The 26,537-nt window shown below is 39.5% G+C and overlaps 1 protein-coding gene across 2 annotated transcripts in view; it reads right to left on the bottom strand.

The window, feature by feature from the left end:
* LOC147712937 (cytosolic phospholipase A2 gamma-like) overlaps positions 1 to 26,537 on the bottom strand; it is a 722,719-nt gene that overhangs the window by 115,962 nt on the left and 580,220 nt on the right. For both annotated transcript variants that reach the window (XM_086923600.1, XM_086923601.1), the window contains one exon: positions 23,937 to 24,091. In XM_086923600.1, the coding sequence (XP_086779726.1) occupies positions 23,937 to 24,091 (155 nt within the window). The remainder of the gene's footprint in view (positions 1 to 23,936; positions 24,092 to 26,537) is intronic.

Below are 26,537 nucleotides of genomic sequence, written 5' to 3' on the forward strand. Positions count from 1 at the left end.
TAGATTTGAATGTAAGTCGAGGTAGGGTGTGGCACTGTGAGGCCGTCTACAGTGTTTGGACATTACATGGAGAGGAGATGGAGATAGTAAAAGTGATACGTTCCTTTTATATGTACTCATATTTTAAATCATTTGATCATAGTTTGAGATATAATATGAACATGGTTTCTGGTTTGCATTTGGGTATAGTTAATAGTTTTAGTAGTTGTGACTAGTGAATAATAAAAAGGTAGATATACTAAAATATATGGTAGTAAACGTATTAATTATTGTCTGTTCTTCTGAAATAGAAGTGGTTGGGGAGTGCTTCTTTAGAAGAGGTGTTTTATAAATGTGTGAGAGATAAAAAAGAAATGAAAATGTGCAGTATAATTTCTGAATGACTTTGTTGACATTAGTAAAGTACATGTGATTATAAGTGATACTATTTGTTAGGCTATGTCCCTGTGCTGGATATACGTAGGTGTTGAAGTGGTCCAGGTTTTACCGGTGCTCAGCTTCCCTATCCCTTTTGAGAAACTTGTCAATTTTGTCATTTCATTTAATGTCTTTAATATAGATGCAGTAAAGGGACGGTATATCAAAGGTTTGGGAATTACAACTTTGTTTACTCTACCCATCCCCTGCTATACACTCTACAGAGTGTTTAAACAACTTTAGTAACATATAGATATCTAGCTAGTAAAGGTGGTGTAGTTCCACTGGGCCCATTTTTAAACCGTGCTATGGGATGGTTTATGTTTTATGCGCCAATTTGCATGTTTGAATACTTTTTGCTGATAAGTGTCCCGGCAGACACTTGTTAAAATTAACCCCATCTATGGGTATAGTGACTCTACTGGGAAGGGTGGGTGTTTGTTTGATTTCCTACAGTTAAGCAAGGGCGGGGGTAGGTGTGGGGGAGGTGTGTATGTTGGTGATTAAAACACAGAATTTATTAACTTGCAGATGTTGAGCTACTAATGATAATGTATTATCACTGCAACTATTTATAAAGCGGCCTATGGCATTGTATATGTTTTACCCGCAAATTTACATGTTTTAATTCGTTTTGCTGATGAGCGTTTCGGGAGAAATCTGTTGAAGTTAAGCCTCTGTATGGCTAAAACAGCGCTTCTACATTTGCTGGGGATCTTTCTTTTATTGCGTAAAGTTAAGCAAGGGCAGGTGTGGAGGTGGCGTAGTGGTACTGCGATTATTTATAAACCATCTTATGGTATGGTGCATGTTTCAGTTGCAAATGTGCAGGCTTTTATAGCTTTTGCTGATGAGCGTTACGGCAGACACCTATTGACATTAAGTCTATGTATGGCTATTGCGGCGGTAACGGGAGTGCTGGGGATCGTTTGATTTCATAAGGTTAAGCAGGGGTGGGGTTGGGGGTGTTGGGTTTGTTGCTGAATATAACATGGACATTTGTAATGTGGACATGTGTAGCTAGTACAGGTAATGTAGTGCCACTGAGCCCATTTATAATCTGTGCTAAGGGATGGTCATGTTGTACCCGCCAATTTGCATGTTTGAATACCTTTTGGTGAGAAGTGTTCTGGCAGACACCTGTTAAAATTTACCCTGTGTACAGGTATAGTGGCGCTACTAGGAATGGTGGGGGTTTCTTTTTGATTTTGTATGGTTAACCAAGGGCGGGGTGGGTGTGGGGGAGGTGGGTAGGTTGGTGATTAAAACACAGATTTAGTAACGTGCAGATGTTGAGCTACTGAAGGTGATGCAGTACCACTGCGACTATTTTTAAAGCCCTCTATGGCATGGTATATGTTCACCCGCAAATTTGCAAGTTTTAATATGTTTTGCTGATGAGCGTTTCAGGAGACATCTGTTGAAATTAGGCCTCCATATGGCTATAGTGGTGCTTCCACGTTTGCTGGGGCTCTTTCTTTTATTGTGTAAAGTTAAGCAAGGGAGGGTTTGGAGGTGGTGTAGTGGTACTGCGACTATTTATAAACATTCTTATGGTATGGTGTATGTTTTAGTTGCAAAATTGCAGGTTTAATAGCTTTTGCTGATGAGCGTTCTGGCAGACACCTGTTGACATTAAGTCTATGTATGGCTATAGTGCCGTAACAGGAGTGCTGGGGATCGTTGTTTGATTTCGTAAGGTTAAGCAAGGGCAGAGGTGGGGGTGGGGGAGATGGGAATGTTGCTGATTATAACACAGACATTTGTAACGTGGACATGTGTAGCTAGTAAAGGTAATGTAGTGCCACTGGGCCGATTTATAAACTGTGCTATGGGATGGTTTATGTTTTACCCGCCAATTTGCATGTTTGAATACTTTTTGGTGATAAGTGTTCCGGCTGACATCTGTTAAAATTTACCCTGTGTATGGGTATAGTGGAGCTACTAGGAAGGGTGGAGGTTTCTGTTTGAATTCGTACGGTTAACGAAGGGCGGGGGTGGGTGTGGGGGAAGTGGCTATATTGGTGATTAAAACACAGAATTTAGTAAGGTGCAGATGTCGAGGTATTAAAGGTGAGGTAGTACCACTGGGAACACTTATAAAGCGCCCTAAGGCATGGTATATGTGTTACCCGCAAATTTGCATGTTTTAATATGCTTTGCTGAAATTAAGTTCCTGTATTGCTATAGAGGCTCTAGTAGGTTTGCTGGGGCTCTTTCTATGATTTTGTAAGGTTGAGGAAGGATGGGAAGAGGGTGGTGTAGTGGCAGTGGGCCCATTTATGAATCGCTTTATGGTATGGTTTATGTTTTTCTGGCAAATTCCCATGTTTTAATACCTTATGGTGATGAGTGTTCCAGCAGACAGCTACACAAATGACACAACATTTCTGGGGATAACAAATCTTCGTGCTGATAGACACTCCTGCACTGTGGTAGAAGGCTGCCAGCGTTGATGGCAAATTATGAAACTTGGTGCCATTGTGGATTTCAATGGACGCTTAGACTATTTCTTTGTTACTATGGTGTTGTCAGGATTTTAAGTGGGAACAAATAAACTGGGGGTGCTGTAAAAGGGGGGGCAAACCTCTTAAAGGGGTGTGGACTATGCAAATAGGGTTGTGGTCTAAATCAAGATAAGTAGCATTGTGTGCTTTAGAAAATCCCCTCCAATTACCCTACGTTCGGAAAAACCGAGCATGATGTCTCCAGTTCTCAGTAGTGAGCAAAATGAGCATGCGTACATTGATGTGCATGCTGACACTGCAGTGCAATAAAAAAATGCACTATCTTCGCGAGGGCTGAAAATAGAGCTCAATAGAGACCCGTTTGGAGGCTCCCTGAAAATACCTGCTGGTCCTCAGACCCGTCGCAATTAAAGCCCAGCATCCATCCATCCTAATCACTGCGGCATCCAACCATCTTTTAATTGATGCATACATTCCTACTTATATACATACATACCTCTGTTCCTGCACTTACCTTAAGCATCTGTCAGCCCACTCGCCTATGGTAAGCACTGTGCCATCCATGCAGCCATATGCCTATATATCCATAGATACATCTGTCCCAGAACAAATCCTAAGCATCTATCAGCCCACCCGTCTATCCTAAGTACTGGTCCATGCATTCATTTATCCTTCCATCCATACATTGATACATCCATCCATCTATCTATCCATTCATCCATCTGGCCATGCATCCACTCGCCCTTTATTCAACTATCCGTCCTTATTTCCGTGCACCCTCCGCACCGATCCTAAATACGGCGTATTATACTCATCCACCCAGCCTCTTAAGGGGTTGAAAAGGCTTGCGATAGGCATTGACAGGCAGATGTTTCTTATAAAGAACAACAAAGCTTTGAGTTGCTCTTTGTGGAGCATAGTTCACCACCCTTCTCTGGTGGTGTTTCAAACAAAGGTCCATCTAGCAAAAGAAATGTAAAGGAGTTTTTCCGTGTAAGACGTTAATTTTAGAAACATAATGTTTTGTCCAGTTGTATATAGGAACACTGCTTTATAGTGGCCGTGACTCACAGATAGTGAATACCTGTACTTCTTACATTTGAGAGAGTATACCAGAGAGCTAATTTGGGGTGTTGAGAACCTGCAGTTCTATATTTCCATGTGAAGCACAGTATAGGAATATAAAAGGAATTGCAAAGCTTTTATCTTCATATTAAAGAAGGGGTGTGAGAACTAAGTGTTACAGGTAAAGAATGTGTTTTTGTACAACTAAAACAAGACACTGTGTAAGGTCAGAGCAGGGTCATGCTGGAGTTGCCTGCTTGGGGTCATCTGAAGAGGTGCAACCAGAGCGAAATTTCAGGGGAGCCTAAATCTTTCAGCAATAGGCAGAGTGGGGATGTAGGGGCTGTAAAAAGGGATGAAAAAGAACAGTCTCATCTACAAAAAATTGGCCTTTTTGAGACCTGTGAAGTACTCGGGTGCGGCTCTGTGTGTGCGCCCGGGAAGCTGTCTCAGAGAGTCCGGGGCAATGGACGTTGTACGCCTGGTGGTCTGTCTGCTAATCACCCTACGATGATGTTGCTCCTGCATTGCAAAAAGAGAAGAGAAATCCTGAGAGAAAATGGCTCTCTTTAAAGGATTTCCCTTCCCCTACAATGCAACTCACCTGGCATGATGTCTGCACTCAGTAGTTAGCAATGTGCATGCCCTTACAGTCTCAATGCAGTGCAATAAAAAAATGGACTACCTTTGTGAGGCCCGAAAATAAAGCCCCATAAAGACACATTTCGAGGCCCCCAAAAAATAAAGTGTTGGTGCTCAGACCCCACAGACACCCCCTCTCCAATTAAAGCCCAGGGTGCAGTGTTATGTTTGTGAAGTTGTAGATAAAATTGCTAGGCTAATAATGGTAATTTTTGTGTGTGCTGTTTGGTTGATAATATCATTATAAGTACATAGATTACATTTTGTTTATATACTATCTATAAAGTTGTCTGCGGTGGGTTGCAGAGAGAGTGCTGTTGGGTGGTGGGGTGCGGCGGAGAGGTGAATAACACGAGGTAGTGCAGTTACATATAAATTGTAAAGGTGTATGTAAATAATTAAATGAATACTTGCTTTATGTTCTATGATACTACTTGTCATCCTATTGCTCCCCTGTTGTGCTCCATCATGTTGCAGCACTGGGTCTGGAAGTCATTAGTAGATGTTTTGTAATTGTATGTTATTATTTTAACAATGAACAGATGTAAAGAATAATGGAATCTATTTTTTAGTTTTTCATAAAATTGTTTCGTTTGGATTAAAATTTGCAAACGCCTAGAAGAAGTGAAAAAGAAGAAAAGAGAAGAAAAATGACCAAAAGCAAAGATCTTCATTTAGAGAAAAATGTGAGTAGTACAGAAACAGTTTGTTCTAGTAAGAGTACTGGACAATTTGTGAAACAAATATTATGAACATTTAATGAAAAAAACATCACACAAAGCAAAAAGAAGAATTTTTCAAGTAAGTTGAAGCAGACTTCAATTTCAAATACCAGGAAAAGGAAATATATTAAAGAAATAGTATCTGTTACTCGGAGACAAAAGCTATTTCAAGAAATTCGTCAGAGAATTTTTCGATCTAGAGTGATTCAGAATTTAACCCCTTGCATGCTGATGACGGCCGGGAGCCGTCATGGCACTCAGTGCTCGTGCGCTGATGACGCCTCCCGGGCCGTCATGACCGCACCCGCGATCGGAATGTGCCGCACAGGCGCAGAATCGCGGCAGCATGCAAGGGGTTAATGAAAACAAGCTGCAACTATAAAGAGAAGCAGCGTATTGAAAGTATAGTGGATACTGCTTTCAATTTAAACCAGAAGTTATTCATTCTGATTTTGAAGAGATTCAAACTGTTATATAAAATAGTCAAAGTGTTGAAGGACAAAAGTTGAAAAAAGAGACTTGTGAACAGAACTAACTTTTGCTAAATCTTTAGTGGACATTGAAAACATAGATACTGGAGGTTGTTGCTTCGAAGTTCAGGATGGGTGTTCTCTTCCAAAGGAGAAAATGGTTGGTAAAAGTGCAGAAGAGTTAATAGCTGAAGAAGTGCAAGGGAAATGTCCACAAGCTCCTGTGTAAAAGTGGGGTTGTAGTAGTATTTGTAGTATCCAAAAGGGATCTATTGATATGATGCGAAATTTGTGCTACGAGAATATACACAGAAAAGTATTAAACAGAAGATTAAGTTGTTGCAAGGACTAGATCCATGTAATGTAAGAAATATATTAAGAAGTATGGGCATTCTCTGGCTTGTCTTTCAAGAAAAGTTTGTAAAAGTGTTTTTCATCACTTGAGGATGTTAGCAGTACACCATTCATAAATGTGGAAGTTTGTAAAGAAACTGTACTATGTAAAAAGTTCTGCATTATGTTTAAGTGAACTGAATACATGTTTTTTATATGGTTCTTTATCAGATGTTCAAAAAAAGTGTGATTATATTGAAATGCGATATTTTGGTTCAGAAGAGCAGTCCCTAGAAAGTGAAAATTTGACAATTACAGATGTTGGAGGAGATGGGAAAGTGATTAGTACTGATCAGTTTGAAGAAGAAATTTGAAACTTTAATGTAGTGTGCTCTGAAATACCAAACTATGTTAGTGTTTGTTGTCGAAGTACTCATTATAAAAGTCAAAGGAGGAAGGTTGATTTGTATTTGAAAAGTGAAAAGGAGAACAATGGTAAGTGGGAAGAATTTGCAACTTACTTGTTTGTGGAAGGTCAATTTGAGTTAGGGAGTGATCAATGTATATGTAAATCTTGTTACAACAAATTAGAAGAGAACAAAATACCTGCTAGAGCAGTACATAATGACCTAGAATTAGTAGCTATTGGGAGGAACTGGCCAAATTGAATACATATGAGTCAGTTGTAGTTCAATCTGTTCATCCTTTTCAAATTATGATTTAGATGGAGCCTAAAACAGGTAGACTGCCACTAACTGACTTGCAAAGAGGGCTGAAAGGAAGAGTGATGTACTTACCTTTGGATTTTAAGAAACATAATGAAACTATTGCTGTAGAGAAAGAGGAAAATGAGGCAGTAGTTATTTTAGTAAATGGTGTACCAACAAATTTTTATTTATTTATTTTTATTTTGCTCATTTATAAAGCGCATGAATCGCCCCACATGGGGTATCTCCGCGCTGAAGACTAGTGAGGTAATGTTAGTTGACTCAGAACAAGAATGTTTTAAGCCGCTTCCTAAAGCTAAGATAATTATGATTTAGTCGCAGCGTCTCAGGGAGCTGGTTCCATAACTTGGGCGCAAGATGAGAGAAGGCTCTACCTCCCCATTTTACTTTCTTAAAACGGGGAGTAACTAGGAGGCCTTTGCCTTCTGAACGAAGCCTGCGTGAAGGTGTATAGACTGTCAATTTGTTTGATAAATACGACGGGCCAAGTTGATGAAGACTCTTAAAGACTAGAACGCATATTTTGAAGTGGATTCGTTTGCGAACCGGAAGCCAATGTAATTTGTGAAGGAGGGGCAAAGAGGGAGTGCGGCGAGGGGCATTGGCAACCAGTCGGGCTGCAGTGTTCTGAATCACCTGCAAAGAACGCAGGGCAGAGTCTGTGGCTGAAATAAGAAGTGCATTACTAAAGTCCAGCCGGCTTAGGACCAGAGCATGTATCAGCGTCTTACGGGTAGTGAGGGGAAGGAAGTGAAAAACTTTCCATTAGAGGCTAAGGGCATGGAAGCAAGATTGTCTCGTAGATGCTATATGCTCCTCCATGTTTAACTTGTAATCAACAAGAACCCCTAGGTTTTTTACAACTGATTTGGGGGTTGGAGCCGCACCTAGTTCTTCCGGCCACCAGCTCGGGGACCAGCTGGTGATTGCCTCCGTGAATAGCATAATTTCCGTCTTAGTTGTATTAAGCTGGAGGAAATTTTGATTCATCCATGCCTTGATTTTAAGCATGCCTTCCGAAAAAATTTCACGGATGTTAGGAGCATTAGTATCATAGGCCAGGAGCAGCTGTGTATCATCTGCGTAGGAGACTGGGATAAACCCAATCTCTCTAAGCAGAGCAGCCAATGGAGAAAGTAAATATTAAAAAGGGTAGGGCTGAGACAGGAGCCCTGAGGGACTCCCTTAGTGACCAAGGTGGTTTTGGCTTTAAATGGGCCCAAGTTGACTGTTTGGGTCAGGTCCTTAAGAAAGTCAATCAGCCATTCCAAGGCTTTATCCTGAATGCCTATTTTACTCAATCTATCCAGAAGAATCGAATGCGAGATGGTATCAAATGCAGCGGATAGGTCGAGCAGTACCAAAATGACTGCTCGACCTCCGTCTGCTTGCAATCTAATATCATCCAATACCTTGACCAAGGCAGTCTTGGTACTATACCTAGGTCGAAATCCTGACTGGGAATAGTCCAAACAGTTAGAAGTCTCAACAAAGGAGGAGAGGTGCTTGTTAATATGTTTCTCCAATATTTTGTATATAGAGTGGAAACAGGGAGATGGGACGGTAATTAGTAATCACGTACGGTGGAAGTTTTTGATTCTTCCTTTTTGGCATAACTTGTGCATCTTTCCATTCTCTTGGAAGTTTACCAGCATTAATGGAGCTGTTAAAGACTGCTTCCAATGGTCCTGTCAAAGTGGATGCAAGAGTTTTTGCAATTTTTGCCGGGATGAGATCTTTGGGGGAACCTGACTTAGCAGATATGAGCGGGTTTCTGTTTCTCCTAAAGTAAGAAGGGGAAAAGTTTTTAGGGAGGACTTAGCGTTTTCCAAGGAATTCAGAAGAAAAGTATCTGTTTCTAAATCCCGAGAGCTGCACAAGGGAAATTTAGCATAGATATCCTCAACTTTATTTGTTAAAAAGTTGGCAATGGTATCGCAAAGTAGTTGCGACGGCTCATCTTCGGGGTGACAGGCCTTAGGGTTCACTAGAGAATTGAGGATCTGGAACAGTGTTTTAGAAGTATTATCAGCTTGTTCCAATTGCGAAGCAATGTATTTCTTCCGAGTATTTCTAATATTCTTGTGGTACATCCTCTGTCTCTCTTTGAAGCTATCCCTGTCTAAAATTGCTTTAGTTTGTCGCAAAGTTCGTTCCAATGTTTTACAGATACTTTTTTCTGCTTTCAATTCTTTCGTATACCAGGCAGCTTAGGGCCGGCGTACCACAGTGGCCGTCTTTTTTATAGGAATAATGGCATCTAGAGTAGTGATGGTGGCCTCATGTAGAGAGCTCAGATGCTCCTCCACTGTTCTATCAGCGGGAGGTAAGGAGGCACGAAATGCCTCTGAAAAGGACACTGGAGACAGTTTGTGCCAATGCCTATGTCTACGTACTCCGAGTTTTTTATTCGGTAAATTCACTCTTGGCCCTACCAAATCAAAAGTAATTATGTAATGATCCGACTAGGTTAATGGTAAAGTTTGTTTATATATTAGGTCGGAAGAATTGATAATATTTGATCAAGGGTATGCCCTGCGCTATGTGAAGGCCCATTATTTTTCCTGACCAGACCCAGGGAACACATTTCTCCAACGAAATGCATGGTCTCTGAATCAAGGCTGTCTTCACTGTGAATATTAAAATCTCTAAATAAAATAAATTTATTAGAGGACATAACATGGGGTGCAATAGGTTCTGAGAGAGTATTAAGCGATGTGGCAATGGGGCCCGGAGGGCGGTATACAAGTGCGCCTTTCCAACTGAGTTGAGAATGAAGATCCAACCTAAATACAATGACTTCTAAATCTGTATTCATGTATTAAGATGGTTGCCCTAATGGGATCTTTGTATACAATTGCTATTCCACCACCCCTTTTCTTGGGTCTATCTAATTTCAGAATTCTATAACCTTCCGGCAGGGCTGTAGCGATTGCTGGGGCAGAGTTGGTTTTAATCCATGTTTCTGTTAGAAACCCAAGCTCTGGTTTCAGTGAGGTTAACAAATCCCAAATGTGGGTCGCGTGCTTAGGAAGAGAAGGCACGTTAGCCAAAAAGGCTGTCCATCTATGATCGGTCTGCGTTTCTCCCGTAACTGGGGGGACAGGGCAAGATATATTGGTGCCTTCATTGAAACTATGGAATTTACAATGGCGACAAGAACTGGGCCCCTCCAGATTTGTGGGAAACTGGTGTTTACAAGAGATGGGCAAGATGTCAGAATTTTCCTGACTATTACTAAGACGAGCGAGATTTAAAAGCTCTTGCCTGGTATAGTTAATGTTTGTTGTACCAGCAAGGTTGGAAACACCATTATATAGGGCGCTGACATAATGCCTGGCGCCTGGCAGCGGTCTGGCGCGGACGGGCCCAGACGGACTCGCCCTTGGCGCGCCTGCTGCGCCCGCCCGCTGCGCGGTCGAGTAGCTGATGTCATTTATACCCAGGGGGGTGGGGGAATGCAAAACAGCTAGTCCGCCTAGTCCGCTCCCTGCCATCCTCCCAAGATGTCTGCTGTCCCCCGGAGCGTCCCACCGCAGCACCTAATCATCTGCGGGGACCAGGGTTCGAGGGTGGAGAGCAGGAGGTGGTAAGGTTAGTGAAACAGGGAAAAGTGCAATAGTGCAATGAGCAGCGATATATAAAATTTATTTATAATGATGCAGCCTGTTCTGAGGAAAAGTGCGATTGTGCAATGAGCGGCAATATATAAAATGTATTTTAAAATAATGAAGCCTGTTCTAATCCCCGGCTTTCTGCCTCAGGGAACAAGATTACCTAAGTAGTCAACCTGTGTTACGGGAGCGGCGTGCTTTTGTAGTGCTGAGGGGCGGGGAATGCGAAACAGCTAGTCCGCCTAGTCCGCTCCCTGCCATCCTCCCAAGATGTCTGCTGTCTCCCGGAGCGTCCCACCACAGCACCTAATCGTCTGCGGGGACCAGGGTTCGAGGGTGGAGAGGAGGAGGTTGTAAGGTTAGCGAAACAGGGAAAAGTGCAATAGTGCAATGAGCAGCGATATATAAAATGTATTTAAAATGATGCAGCCTGTTCTGAGGAAAAGTGCGATTGTGCAATGAGTGGCAATATATATAATGTAGTTTAAAATAATGCTGCCTGTTCTAATCCCCGGCTTTCCGCCTCAGGGAACAAGATTACCTAAGTAGTCAACCTGTGTTACGGGAGCGGCGTGCTTTTGTAGTGCTGAGGGGCGGGGAATGCGAAACAGCTAGTCCGCCTAGTCCGCTCCCTGCCGTCCTCCCAAGATGTCCGCTGTCCCCCGGAGCATCCCACCGTAGCACCTAATCGTCTGCGGGGACCAGGGTTCGAGGGTGGAGAGGAGGAGGTGGTAAGGTTAGCGAAACAGGGAAAAGTGCAATAGTGCAATGAGCAGCAATATATAAAATGTATTTAAAATGATGCAGCCTGTTCTGAGGAAAAGTGCGATTGTGCATTGAGCGGCAATATATAAAATGTAGTTTAAAATAATGCAGCCTGTTCTAATCCCCGGCTTTCCACCTCAGGGAACAAGATTACCTAAGTAGTCGAAAAATATGGCAAGAATTTGTGGATGTTAATAAAGTTGAACAGGCTACCTTATATCTATAGAGAACAATATTTATTATAAAAATGTAAATGTGGATCCGCAGGTAATAAATTTAGAAGATGAATCTGAAATTTCAATTGGTCAAATAGAGAAAGTGGACAAGTCAAGGACTGAAGAGATTTATGAACATTACACAATATGTCCTTTGCATTCAAAAGAAGTAATGGGAAGCAGCATTGAGGTATTTCAAATGAAAAAAGCACAGAGAACTCCAATGAGTGTATGGGAGAAAAGCTTGGAAGTTTGTTGTTTTCCACAGCTGTTTCCTACTAGAGAAGGTGGACAATATGATGACCGACGTGTACGGATTCCAGCTTCAGAATATCGCTCAACAAGATTAAATTCTGAAGAGCCTAGATTTCGACAGTGCATTCCATACATATTTCACCTTTTGTTTGAAAGTGATCTGTCTTCTCTGTCATATGCAGTGAACCACATACTTAAAACTGGAGTTCATCAATCAGTTCTTTCTCCGAAAGAATTTGTGGATAAAGTTCAAGAAACAGATAAAAATTTAGAAGCACAGGTAATCAATTTGATGGCATGTCAACGTTGAACAAATGAGTATTGGCATTGTCGTCATGGAGAACTCAAGTGTATGTTACGGAACATAGACACACCAACATGGTCTGTCACACTTAGCTGTGCAGAGTGTGCACTGCATGGGAAGATTTGCTTGAGTTTCTAAGAGAAGTGAACCCCAATATAAAAATGGTTGAAATAAAGATCCCTAGTGAACTGTCTTCATTGGATCCTGTAAATGTGTGCAGATATTTTAATCATGGGTTTCAAGCTATGATGTATTTTATCTGCAATAAAAAGAATGCACCTCTTGGAGAAGTTACTGATTTCTTTCGGAGAAAGGAGTATCAAGCAAGAGGTGCACGTCATATACATATGCTACTATGGATCAAGGATTCACCTAAATTCTTCTGATGAAATAGTATTGTCTTTCATCGAACAGTATGTGACATGTGAGATTCCAAGATAAGAAGGAGATAGAAGCTTGAGACAGCAAGTTTTACGTTTCCAAAGTCATTTTGTGGAAAATATTGCAGAAGAAAATATAAGTCTAAAGGAAAATTTTACACCAAATGTCGGTTTGGTTTTCCCCGTCCAGTTATTTCTAAAGGAAGAGTAAATTCCTTTTTTTCTTCTGTAAGGAACGCAATAACTCGGAAATCTCCAAAGAATACCTACAACTTAAAAAGAACAGAAGTGTTAAAGTATATCAATGACTACAATCCAGTAATTTCAAAAATGTGGAATGAGAACATGGACATCCAGTATGTTGCATATAACTCAATTGCTGTTGCACGTTATGTTACATCGTACATAACAAAATCAGAAAAAACAGAGATAAAACATATGTGGGAAGAAATTGCACAAGAGAAAAGCCTTAGCAAAAAATTGTACATCTTTACTTTGAAAATGCTTTTCCACCAAGAAATAGGAACCTATGAATGTTCAGACAGTTTGTGCTTTTCAAGTTTATATTCAAAGTTACGAGGAATCATTTGGGTAAGTTTAGTTTTTGCCTGCAAATGAAATAGAGTGTTGAAATCATTGAAAGAAATTGAACAATTAGCAGCAAATAAACCAGACAGTACAGACATTCTTAAAACTAATATGTTGGACACATACTATCCGAAAAGTAGTCGACATCTGGAACAGCTATGTCTGTATGAAGTACTTCAACATTACAGCTTCAAAGGAAATGTTAAACAGAACTTAAAAGAAGAACAATTTGCAGTAGTTGGATTTCATGGTTGTTTAGTAAAACATGCAAAGAGTAAGCTTATAAACCACAAGAAAATTAGTTGTGACAGTCCAGATAAGCGAGAATGTTACTATTTTGCACTTCTGCAACTGTTTAAACCATGGCGTAGTGATTGCGAATTACTTGGAGACTTTGACTGCTACGAAGATTCTATTAATGCATGTAAAGATAGCATTGGATGTACAATTTTCACTACATATTCAAAAATGTTGAATGGTGAAGTTGAACAGGAAAAGACTATTACAGCTGAAGTATCTCATGAAAGTTCTCAAGATGGTCAAAGTAGTGGTCCATGTAGTCAAGATCCTCTTGGACAACCAATGCTGGAAAATGAAGCTGTGCTTGCTATGCATGAAGTCGAAATTGCAATGCAACAAGCACACAAGGAGAATATTACATAGGAAAACTTAGAAGAACAAGTAAATGTTGAACAGAAAGTAATTTATATGCAAGTGAGAGAACGGATAGAACATGGTTTGTTGCATGAAAATAAAGAATGTGTGTGTTTATCTTTTAAACGTCTTCTGATGTTCATCAGTGGTCAAGCTGGGACAGGTAAAAGATTTTTAATTAAAGTTTTGACCAGTTATCTTAAAAAAACTACTGGTTCACATTTATGTTGTGTGGTAACAGCTCCATGTGGATTAGCTGCACACAATGTTAAAGGAGTTACTCTGCATAGATTATTGATGTTACAAGTTGAGCATGATAATAAATTAGAATATCAGAAGTTGTCCTTAGAGGCGTCTTATGAAGTGTCAAGAGTGCTGAAGATAATGAAACTTTCAATTATTAAGTCGGTGAGCACGGTCTCAAACGTAATGCTTGCTTTTTTACACTTAAGAATGCAACAGGTATTAAAAACAGATTATGACATTCTCTTTGGAGGAAAACATTTAATTGTATTATGAGATCTGCTACATTTAACCCCTTTAAAAGGAGAACCAGTGTTTAAAACTCTTCTACATGAAGACACTATGAAATCTTTGGGAAGTTTTGGAAATGTAAATCTATGGTTACATTTTGAATATAAAGAACTCACTCAGAATATGTGTCAAACAAGAGATGAAGATTATGGAAATATTCTAAAAGATGTAAGAATTGGTGTTCTAGGTAAACAAGCTTTTCAAAGTCGTCTACTGAAGTACCTGTTTACAAATGAAAACACACCAGCAGAAGTAATGTACAAGAAAATGATAGAAAAATGTCTATAGTTTGCTTAATGCCTACAGTGGAAGAGTGTTATACATTTAATAGAGAGCTTAATAAATTGGAAAATCAAGAAATAGTTCACTTTGAAGCTATTGATAAAATCGATGCATCAAGGAATAACAATTGTTTTTTCAGAAAAACTACAGACTAAATTGGATTCTTTGGAAAAGTCTGTATCAAAAACTGATGGCTTAGAAAATGTAGATGTATGTTTAAACTGTTGGGTAATTTTGAAGCATAATCTAAATGTAAAAGAAGGTTTAGTGAATGGTGGAGTAATGGGGAAAGTTGTTGATCTTGTGAAATATCAAAATAGAAATGGAATTGAAGTCTTGAAAGTTAGAGTTGATCAGATTACTGCTGTAAGACAGACTGCACGTTCTACTGTACATTTTTTGCTTGTAAAAGACGTGTATGTTCGTAGAAAACAGTTTCCCTTCGGTTTTGCATATGCAATAACCATTTATAAATCTCAACATTTAAGTGTAGATACTGCTTTTGTAAATGTAGGAAGAACTGTGTTTAAAAAGGGAATGGTATATGCTGCATTATCTCGTGTTAGAACATTGTCTGGTTTGTATTTAATTGATTTTGATGAGAACAAGGTTAGTGCTGATGTTAATTGTGTAAGAGAATATAATCGTTTGAGAAGGCTTTATGCTCCAAGTTTAGGTGAATATCCTATTTATGAGAAATGTGTTGTGGGTTTAAAACGCAAACATGTTGAAGAATCAACTATGATTGAAAAGCAGAAAGAAAATCATGAGAAAAGAAAAAATGTAAAGAAGCAGAAAATACAAACAAGTGATGATGTTGTCGGATACCAATTAGAAAATGATTATGGTGTTCACTGCTATGGTAATGGTATTTTAAACGTTATATTTTATCTTGAAGATGTTTATGTTGAAATTATGAAAAGTCAGGAAAAAAGATTATGTTTGGCACTTTATACTTTATTTCAAGAATTGAGAACTGATAGAAGTAAGATCCATTCTGCTTCTGGTATTCGCCACTGTTGGATACATGTACTGGATCTTTAATGTTTAGTGCTAATATACAACAAGATGCACAAGAATTTCTGATGGTTATGCTTGGAGTACTAGAAGATGAAGGAATTCAGATTGAGAATGTATATGGACTCAGTTACAAATGGGAACATAACTGTAAATAGTGTTCATTAACTTCAAACACTATAGTTGACAGAGAAAGATTTCTATATTTAACAATAGCTGACTGCAAATCTGTACCATTTTCCCAATTAGTAAAAGAAGCAGATCACAAAATGATGTGTTCTCGTTGTAAATCAACAATGCTATCTACATTATACCTACAAAGATATGGAAAATATTTGATTATATAAGGACAAGGAGAAGCCCCCTAGCGAATGTTTCTTTTCTGGCTCAGAGGGTGGTGAGTGGTCAGAGGAGAATAGCTCAATACAGGAAGGAAGCTTTTTGGATTCAGAAAGTGAGCCTGAACACGATCCTGACCCTCATATTTCCACAGCTAGACCACCTGTGGGGATTAAAATCCAGGAGCTTAGTTGGGACACCTCGTCAGACTCTCCTTTACTCGGGAGCCCACACGGGGAAGCCGCGCAGATGTCCCTATTAGAGGTGATACACAAGGAGATCCTTGCTCATAGAGAAGAAACTCGCCAGGACAGCCGCAAGGCTCAGGCAGCTGTCAGGAAAATGTAAGGAGCCGTAAGGAAATTGTCTAAAGTGTGTGTCAACCTAGGCGATCGAATGTCAAACTTAGAGGAAAGAGTGTTCTCAACGGAGGCTGAGTCAGCTGCAGCCACTACCAAGGTGGACGCCCAAAGTGCCCAGCTAACGGATATACAAAGGAAAGTGGAGGATTTGGAGAACCGGCAAAGGCGGAATAACCTTCGAGTCCTAGGAGTACAGGAGGGGGCTGAAGGGTCTGATGCGAGAGCTTTTGTTATCAGGCTCTTCGAGCAAGCTTTTGTTGATTTACCAGGTTGGAATTGGGCAGAGGAAATTCAACGAGCACATCACACGCCGTTTAAACCAAAAAAACATGCAAAGGAAACGGACAAGCCTAGAGCTATATTGATATTCTTGGGCAATTTTTTATTGAGACAAGCAATATCGGAAAAAGCGAGACCAGATGCAAGAAAAACAGTTGGTGAGATATCGTTTTTTGTCAGACCAGATTTCTGCCATATAACAGTTGAGAGACGTTGGAGATTGAGACAGTTGATTGTACCTTTTCAAGCTAAAAAGATGCAGGCTTTTCTGATCAATCCGGTGCAATTAAAAATAATTAACGCTGGCAGAATCTTGTATTTCACGTCGGAGGTGAAAGCTAAAGAGTATCTGGACTCTCAAGGTACATGAGAATGATAAGTTAATGTGGTCGGATATAGTGATAAGTCTCGTTAAGTTGGTCTATAGGCTAATCTACTATTTCCCCTGTATGGTACTATTGTTATTTGAAGTTATTGAAATTATTTGAAGTGTGGTATGGTGTGCGGTTATCTTACACTATTCGGCTATCAAGTTACAAAGTATTGGTAGTATATTATCCAGGGTATGGATCTTTTGAATGACTATGAGAAAATTTCATCTCCACCACTTCACTCGACTTTCCATCACGTGCACAGACCAGGTCTGAGCGTCTTAATTGAGTGGGTGTGTGGGTGGTAGGCGGTGTTGGTGGTGGGTGGGGGGGGGCGAGTAGGGGTTGGGTGGGAGACTGCTGGGAAGGAAGGGGGAGGGCGGGGAGGGAGCAAAAAGAAAAACTAAAACTTGAGATGTTTCGGTATGTAAAGGTTTTTGGCTTCAGTCAGAGAGTAATAACATTCTTAGTTAATAAATCAAGGTTGTGTCTTCTGTATTATCAGGAAAAGAAAACACTAGATTATGTCACACATTAAAATCTGTTCTATGAATGTTGCTGGGTTAAATGATTGGAGGAAGCGTCAGAGAGTGGGCCACTTCGCGAGGTATAACAACTTTGACATCCTATGTCTGCAAGAGACACACTTACCCTGGGCTAGTATAAATCTATTAAATATTAGGGGTTACGAGATACTGGCCTGCTCATCACAAACCTCAATCGTTAGGGGGGTGGCTATTCTCGCCAAACATAATCTAGGTGGGGCAAAGAGAGTGAAGGCAGATAGCTCAGGAAGATGGGCTATAGTGGAATTGACCCTAGGCTATACACTGTGTACAGTGTACGGCTCAAATTTTGATATCCTAGAGGAAGAGCTGGTAGATTGGCCAACACCGATAATAAAGTGTGGGGATATGAATGTCTCTGTTGATTGGAATAGGACAGATAGTTACGCGGGACCTAAGCCAAAAGTGTTTAGGGCGCTTACCTCACTTATGAGATCACATGGGCTTGAAGATGTGTGGAATGTGAAACATCCAATAGAACCGTGTTTTACTTACTTCTCTTTTCCGCTTATGAAATACTCCAAACTAGACTATTTCCTCCTCTCTTCAGATAAGCTCTGTAAAGCTAATATAACGAAAGTACCCAAATATATCTCTGACCATAATCCTCTGATTTTAACATGCGAGGTAGACAATGTTAAAAGGCGGCAAACGAATTGGACATTCAAAAGAAAGCTTCTAGCTGATGATAGGTTTGTGAGACATATAAGGCAATGGACAAAGGAATTTTATGAGATGAATCGGTACAGTGCCTCTCGCAACACAGTCTGGGATACGTTCAAGGCGTCTCTAAGGGGGGAGTTAATAAATTGCTCAGCTAGACTGAGGAAGGAAGATAGGTTGAAGGTTGAAACTCTGATCGGGGAGTTGGGCATAGTGGAAACACAACATATTAAAGAGATTGGGCAGGGGGCTGATGGTCAGGCAAGTTTAAATAGAATGATTACCATCAAAGCGGACCTTCAGGGGATAGCGACGCAGAAGGAGTCTAGGGAATACCAGTCCTCAAGGGCGAATCGATATGAGATGGGGGAGCAGTCAGGAAGAGTGTTGGCACTTCGGATCAGGCAGGAGAGATCTAACAACCTGATCCCCAACATATGTGAAAATGGGATCGAATATACCGAACCGGAGGAGATTCTGAAAGTCTTCCAGACCTTCTTTCAAAAATTATATGATGAAGAGGTTGGGGGGCCTGTACAGAGCCCAACACTTAAAGATGATGGCCCAAAAGTGGATGAAAGAAGTAGGGAAATATTGGAATGTGATCTGACTCTAACGGAGGTAAAGATTGCGCTTCAGGAACTAGCTGCTGGTAAAGCAGCGGGACCTGACGGGATTCCCCTTGAGGTCTATAAGTGTCTAGAGGAGGAAATTACCCCAATTCTGCTGGATTTATTCAATGGTGTAGTATGTTCAGGGTTAATCCCCGAAACGTGGAAGGAGACAAACATTGTCATATTTCATAAAAAGGGTAAACCCAAGGATAAACCAGGATCATACCGTCCGATTTCCCTCATCAACTCAGACACAAAACTATATTCCAAGGTTTGGGCAAAAAGATTGGGAGGGATCATTGGCCGGTTGGTTTCCCTGTGGCAACATGGGTTTGTACCAGGCCGTGGCACCACAGATCATATCAGACGTGCTATAGCCCTCTTCGATGCCCATGATGCCAGGGGTGAAGATATGGCCATGATCCTTCTAGATGCTGAGAAAGCATTCGACCGTGTGACATGGGAATGCTTGTGGGGGATCATGGCCGGAAGAGGGTTTGAAGGCAATCAAGGCAATGTATAGTGACCCGATCGCGAGGGTTATGGTTATGGGCCAAAGCTCGGAGAAGATAATAATCAGAAGCGGAACCCGACAAGGTTGCCCCTGCTCCCCGATACTATTCTCGCTGTATATAGATCCTTTGATCCAAAAAATCCTGACGTCGGAACAGATCATTCCGGTGATACTCAATGGCCACACTACCAAACTCCTGGAATATGCTGACGATCTGGCTATAATTACAACTGCCCTCCAACAAACAATGGTTGAGATATGTCAATTGGCTAAGGATTTCGGGGCACGGTCAGGGTATCGCCTGAATGAGGGGAAAACACAGATCATTTGTACGACTAATATCATTAAATCAGATCAAAGATATGTGGACTCAGCAGTATACCTGCGGATAAAGGTAAGCGCCAATATGAATAAGATCATATCTGATAACTATCTCCCATTGATAGAGCCAATTGAAAAGGGGCTCAAGAGGATTGACGTGTTACATCTATCATTGATCGGTAGGGTAAACGTTCTGAAAATGACTATGTTCCCGAAGCTGCTCTACCTGTTTCGTGCCATACCACTGCTATTGGAAGAGGGGACAATTAGGAAGATTGAAGGAACATTTATCCATTTTATCTGGCAGTATGGGATAGTTAGAAGGTCGATTGCACGTATGTCTCTACCACTTGAAAGGGGTGGCCTGGCGATGCCCAATATCAGGTAATATCACTGGACTTGTTTGTTAGTACATATGAATATATTGTTTCAACATGACTCAGGAACAGCAGAACCCCTGCTTGACGCTCAAGCTCTCCCCACTATATATGAGCTTTTAGTAGGTAGGAAGGCAGTGGGATTGCTGATGTGCGAGGTTGAAAGAAGATACTATAAAGAGCCAGATATAAGATTTTGATGGGTGCATGGGGAATTTGGAAGTTGGTAATGAAATTCTTAAACATTCCAAAAATTCATGCTAATATTGACTTATGGAAATCGAACATCTTTTCCCATCTAGGCCAAAACATAAATAGTCGTCGTTGGAGGGAGCTGAGAGTTAAGTGTTTTCCAGGTGATGTTATATTAGATGACGAGATACTTGGCTTTAATACACTGCAACAAAAATTCGGGCTCCCATCTAGTCAATGGCTATTTTATGCACAATTGTCTCAAACAATTAGATCATTTAGGCCTAGGCTATCACCTTTGTCGAGCTCTCCAATAGTGGAATATCTGAAAAAAGGAGGTAGCAAAATTAAAATCTGCTACAATAATCTTCTACAGGAACTAGAGGATGATATGGAAAAAACAGAAACCATCCTAGCTCAAAAACTTGGTGACCCAGATGTGGACCTAGATCGAGCCCTAGTATTAAATAAAAAGATCTTCCGCTCCTCAAATTTAAGGGCTCAGCATTATAAGAAACTTTTTAATTTGTATTTTACCCCATCAAAATTGTTTGCCTGGAGAGTAAGGGATAACGATAGATGCCCAAGGTGTAATTCAGGCCCTGCAGACTTACTCCATATGTTTTATAATTGCCCGAATTTAACACCAGTTATTAAGGAGATACAGGTATTTTTGGAGGGGTTGCTAGGACAAAACATCGTTCTATCCCCTTCGGTGGTCTTAGTGGGCATGGATGGGAAACTGAAGGAAGAAGGTGGGGCGGAAGCCTTAGTCTTTATATCTGCGGCTATATTACGTCTATTAATTTCAGCCGGATGGAAAGATATCTCTGCTCCCACCTTCCAACAATGGATCTCAAGGTTCTTAGGAATGCACAATATTGAGGAGTGTTTATATGATTTTAAGGGGAAGAAAAAACGGGAATGGGGTAGGAATATATGGGCTCCAGTCAGAAAATGGAGGGAATCTAGACAATGAAAATATAAGACGAACGTGTATAGGGTGGTCTGGTTCTCACGCATCCGCTGGTCTATTGTAGTCTATTGTAGTACGTGTTTTAATCTTGTTTGTATCCCCTTTTAGTAAAGTCGATTTTTCTACTGTTTTTTCTACTGCCTATGTATAGTTGATGATATCTATATTTATTTTGATTATTTATTCTGATTATGTAATGATAATGTAATGAACTATTATATGTAACACATTTTTTATACCTTAAATGCCTGAAACTTCTCAATAACAAATAAAAATAAAAAATATATATTTGATTATAATGCTGCAACGCTGTCAACCAAATGGAAGAAAAGTGGAAACAAAAATTTAAAAAAGTGTTGCTAGTCAAGTATCTATTTCTGGAAGAACTTTTGCAACTGTTGCTATTGTGTTCCATGCTGGAAGTACTGCTACAAGTGAACATTATACAGTTTATTTAAAATGTAATAATGTTTAGAGTCACTGCAACGTTACACACTTGGAAATGAAACTGAGATTGCCTTATGAATTACCCAACTCATACTTGATATTTCTGAAACAAAGATTTTAGATAGACCATTCGGCTTTGTGCGAAGGTGTAAAGATACTTTAAGGAATTCATACTGGAAACTTTTAAAGCAAAAGTTTTGATGCAATATTTGGCGTATTTGGAAAATGTGCACAGAAACTACGAAGTAAAGGTAAGTTTTGAAGATTGGAAATAGTATTGGATGTGTTATTTGTGTTGATTTTGTATTATATTTGTGAGAATCAGGGATTTGTTTTTTTTAACAATCTAGTTTTTTTCCCTGCTGTTTGTGATGAAACTACTCTGACATCACTGTGAATAGTGAAGTTAAGTAGTAGCTGATGACAGCAAAAAAGGGAAAACAATTGTTATCTGAATGTGAAATTATTTTGTATTATTTAAAAACTCATTGTAATTTGTGAAATGTATTATACTATATAGCACTTTTGCAGTTTATTTTATGTAGTTGACAAGTTAGAAAAAAACAGTACTAATGACAAATACACAATAGTAGTTCGATATTTAAAAAACCTTTGAAATTCACTGAAAAAAACAGGTTTTACAGACATTATAGATAGAAATTTGAATTTAAAAAAAATCTTAGAAATTCACTGAAAAAAACATAGGTTTCAGGGACGTTATAGTTAGAAATTAGCATTTTAAAAACCTTAGAACTTCACTGAAAAAAACATATGTTTCAGAGACGTTATATTTAGTTGAACATTTGACTCATATAAAATCAGAGAAATTTGCCTGTTATAGTTAGTTGAGCTAACTATAACTTACGTGCCCGCAATGCACTGCTGATGAAGTCACATATTACATCACTCAATACCTGGACAGTGACATCACTGATGACATCTCAAATGACATCACTGATGCCATCATCCATGTGATAGTCTGACAGATCTCTTCACACTCTATTATAACCTTTGATACACGCACTCTAAAATACAGACTACCATTTTTGAAACCATAAACACACCAATACCAGATAGTATATACCCATCCACTGGTTCCAATCTATATCTTGTGAACCAGACATACACTGATACAGTCACTCATACATGCTGTTACTCATCGTCACATCAGTATATTATCCACTAATAGACCTATACATATATTCACACAGTGCTACTGATCCATAGTTACTCACACATCTACTCAGTCATGCCAAACATCAATCACACACATGTACTCACCTATGCAGATATATACACACCACCTGACTTATTTATACACACACCACTTCCCTTATTTATATAGATACTATCACATATTTACTCTCCTATACAATCAATAATACAAGTACATTTGTGTATGTAGACATTGCTGCAATCACTCTCTCTCATGTATAGTCAATTATACGCCACAACACTCACATATACTGTCTAAAACATATATAGTTACTCACATATATACATCTGAGACATCAATTCACTAATCAGCACACCTGTACACAGTCATCTACACATACAGCCCTTCCGAGATACACTTTTGAATTTATAGAACCAGTGAATCAGCCTTTACGACATGTATGCACAGAGTCAGACACCCCCACCCACCCACATAGACACTCAGACACCCATACTGATACTCATACAACCAATCAATAACCTATATAGACACTGATGTAGCTACTCACCAACCCATGCACCTACATACACACCATCTGAGAGACTAATAGAGACATTCACACAGTTTAGTCACAAACCCATGCATTCAGTAACATACATTTGATCAGTGACTTATAGAGTCAGTCATGCTTCTACTAAATAATCCATTCAGGCACTTGTACATCCACTAATTCTTCAATAGACTTTGTCATAGATATATATGAAAAACATTTAAACTTTACAGAAACACACATTCACTGGATGAGGTCATCAGTGAAGTCATCAGTGATGTCATTTGAGATGTCAATGGACTGGAATGTGTCCCCAAGTAATTACCAGTAGCTTAGTTGAATTCAAGCATTTTGACCATGAGTTATTTTTTTTGTTGCAAAAATAGTATTAGCTCAAGGATTACCCTACAGTTCCATCAGAATCATCAGCCTGAACCTATACAGTGGCTTCTGCGTCTAACCTCTTTAGTGCCCCTTATAGAAAAATGGCCTTAAGTGGTATGGTATCTCTAGCTGATGCACTGATCAAATAATCAAAGATTCAAAACAGTTAATTGCCAAACGTTTAATTAGATATGTCAATAATGGCTTACAAAGGCACTGAAAATGTCTCTGTAAGCATGAATACCACCATATTCAAACTTAACTGATTATAGGACATAGTGTAATTACTGTGACCATGTTCTATAGAGTTACATAAAAATTAAGCACATATTTGCTTTACCCAGCCTACAGAACTCAACTTGTAAACATCACCTCAAAGGGGTCTCCAGCACTGAAATCAAATGAGAGAATCAGATTCACATTCCTCTCGGGGCGAAGGACCAAGGGATATCCTGAGTTTATTGCCAAACCTGCATCGATCAAGTTGATGTATTCCTTTTCAGCAAGATCCTTAGGTACAGCAGTATCTGGAAAAAACATGAAAAAAATTCCACCTAAGACTGCATAGTTTGTCATGTAAATGAGGGATACTCATGTTCTTTGTAGGAAAGAATGTACAAAATTACAACAGACGTCTGGCCACCTCTGTTACTCATTGTTGTAGCTCCATGATTCCTTGCTATTTTGGTTTCTGTCTTTATGGCATTATAAATCCCTCGTTAACCTATTCCTGTAGGCTTGGTGGCCCATCAGGACATCATTTTGTATTTTCTAGCATATTTTGGTATGTTTACCATGCAGCCATTACTACTCAACACCTTTACTCTGCCATCTTTACCACATAGGTACTTTTTAGGTACTTTACCATGCTGGAAAGATATTCTTTTTAAACAACATTTTAAAAATTAGTTTTAGGTTTAATGGATGGGTAAGAGGTATTAAGAGGGTTCAAGCATTCAGTGATGGGAAAACGTATTGGATAGTAAGGGATGTTTAGGTTTCAGAGTTGAGTAAGGCTAAGGGTAGTAAGAGACTTTTAGTATTCAGGGATGGGGAGGGTTAAAGGGTAGTAAAGGGTTTTTAAGTTTCAGGGATGGATAAGGGGTAGTAGGGTATTTTAAGTTTCAGTCTCTAGATAGGGGAAAGGGGTTTTAGGTTTCATTGATTAGAATGGATAATGGTAAGTACGGGGTTTTAAGGGATCATGGATGAGTAGGCTTAAGTGATTGTAAGGGTATTTTAGGGTTCAGGTTTTATAAGGGTAAGCAGTATTAAGAGGTTTAAGGATTTAGAGGAGGGAATGGGGTAGGAGTGGGTAAAGTGTAAGGGGCAATGACGAGTTTTAATGTTTCTGGATAGGTAGTGTAAAATGAGGTACATTATTTTCAATAAGAGGGTTTCAGTGGATTAGTGTAAAAATATTACAAAGAAAAGAAAAAGTAAAAAAGGGTGGGTATATACATAGATATACATGAAGATGAAGGATCACTGGAAAACAAACAGAACACAATTCCAACTTACAAAGGATACAATCATTCACAAAGAAATTATTTATGCAATAAAGAAATGACAAACAGATGGATGAACCAAAGAACCAAAATATATTTTCAATACAACATTTACGATTCCGCCTTCTTCAGATAGTACAAGATTGCTTGCTCAGTGGCAGATACAGAGAACTGCCACGGGCACCCAGATGGCTCCATTCTATGCAAATATCTAACTGGTAAAACTAAAGCACCATATAGTTGATACATGTTTATAGTATGAAATTAAGGAAGAAGAAAATAGAAAGAATTTACAGATTAGATCACCCTACCATCACATTCAATGGCAGCAATACTAAACTCAAACATCTTCTCCCTATTCTGGATGTGCCACTAATGGTTTACTACAGAAAATGTTAACTGATCTATACACCAAGCCTACAGTAGCTCATGTGTATCTAAACTGGAGTTTACCTCAAAGACTCTACACTAAACTCAGCATTATCTACAGTCAAACACTCTAAATCAGAGCATCAAAAGCAATGAGGACACTTATGAAGAATATCTACAAAAGCTTTCTAGATAATCTCAAATGCAAGGCCATCCTCTGCTACTCATACTGCAATAATTTGATATTGCTTGAAATTACCCAGGGAAGCCCTTACTAGCAGTATCAACAGCAGAAGCACATTTGAAAAACAAAACTGATTTGTGGTTGACTATCATCCATCAGCTCTGGAAGTATAAGAAAATCATCCTTTTTCACTGCTCACCCCCATTTGTTGACTGATACTGGTGGTAATTGACTATGATTGTGCCCTGGGCTCTGCTAACCTGACCCACTTCCAGTGCTTTGTGTGAAAGGTATATGGTAATTATGTGTAATTACAATTGGCATGACAACCAACATGTAAACCCACGAACATGGTAGGGCATGGTGGGTCAGAGGCCTAGCATGAATGCACTTAGTTGTGCACTGATTTGTTGCCTGCTGTCACTTTAAAGAAAGTCCTGCTTGGCAGGCTACTTTTAAGAGTAAATTATAAGCAAATGTGACTTTGGAATTTAAGGTACTTCTAAAGGCTTATACTGCCTTATTTGTACATATAATTCAGCCCTAAGATCTCCCCTAGGTGCCCCAGGAGGAGGGTTCCTTGTAACTATAAGCAGGGACATTATATTTATATGCACTGGTGAGATAAAAACATCCATTTTCATTTTCCCAATTGTCGCACACTGGCTCCAGAGGCTATCATAGGACTACTTGAATAAAGTATAAATATTGACAGAAGCCAAAATATACTTCAAAGCATTACAATGATAGTTAGAATAAATCCCAAAGCTTTGCAAGGTTATATGTATTATAAGTATCACAGAAAAGAAGGTATAGCACTTTTTCCGGCTATCTAAAATCCATTCATTCAGTACCCTCTTGTGATTGGTCTGCCTTTGGCAGGCTGAGTCAAACTGCTCCGATGAGCTATGA

This window comes from Lissotriton vulgaris, chromosome 5, assembly GCF_964263255.1.
Source record: "Lissotriton vulgaris chromosome 5, aLisVul1.2, whole genome shotgun sequence".
Lineage (NCBI taxonomy): Eukaryota > Metazoa > Chordata > Amphibia > Caudata > Salamandridae > Lissotriton > Lissotriton vulgaris.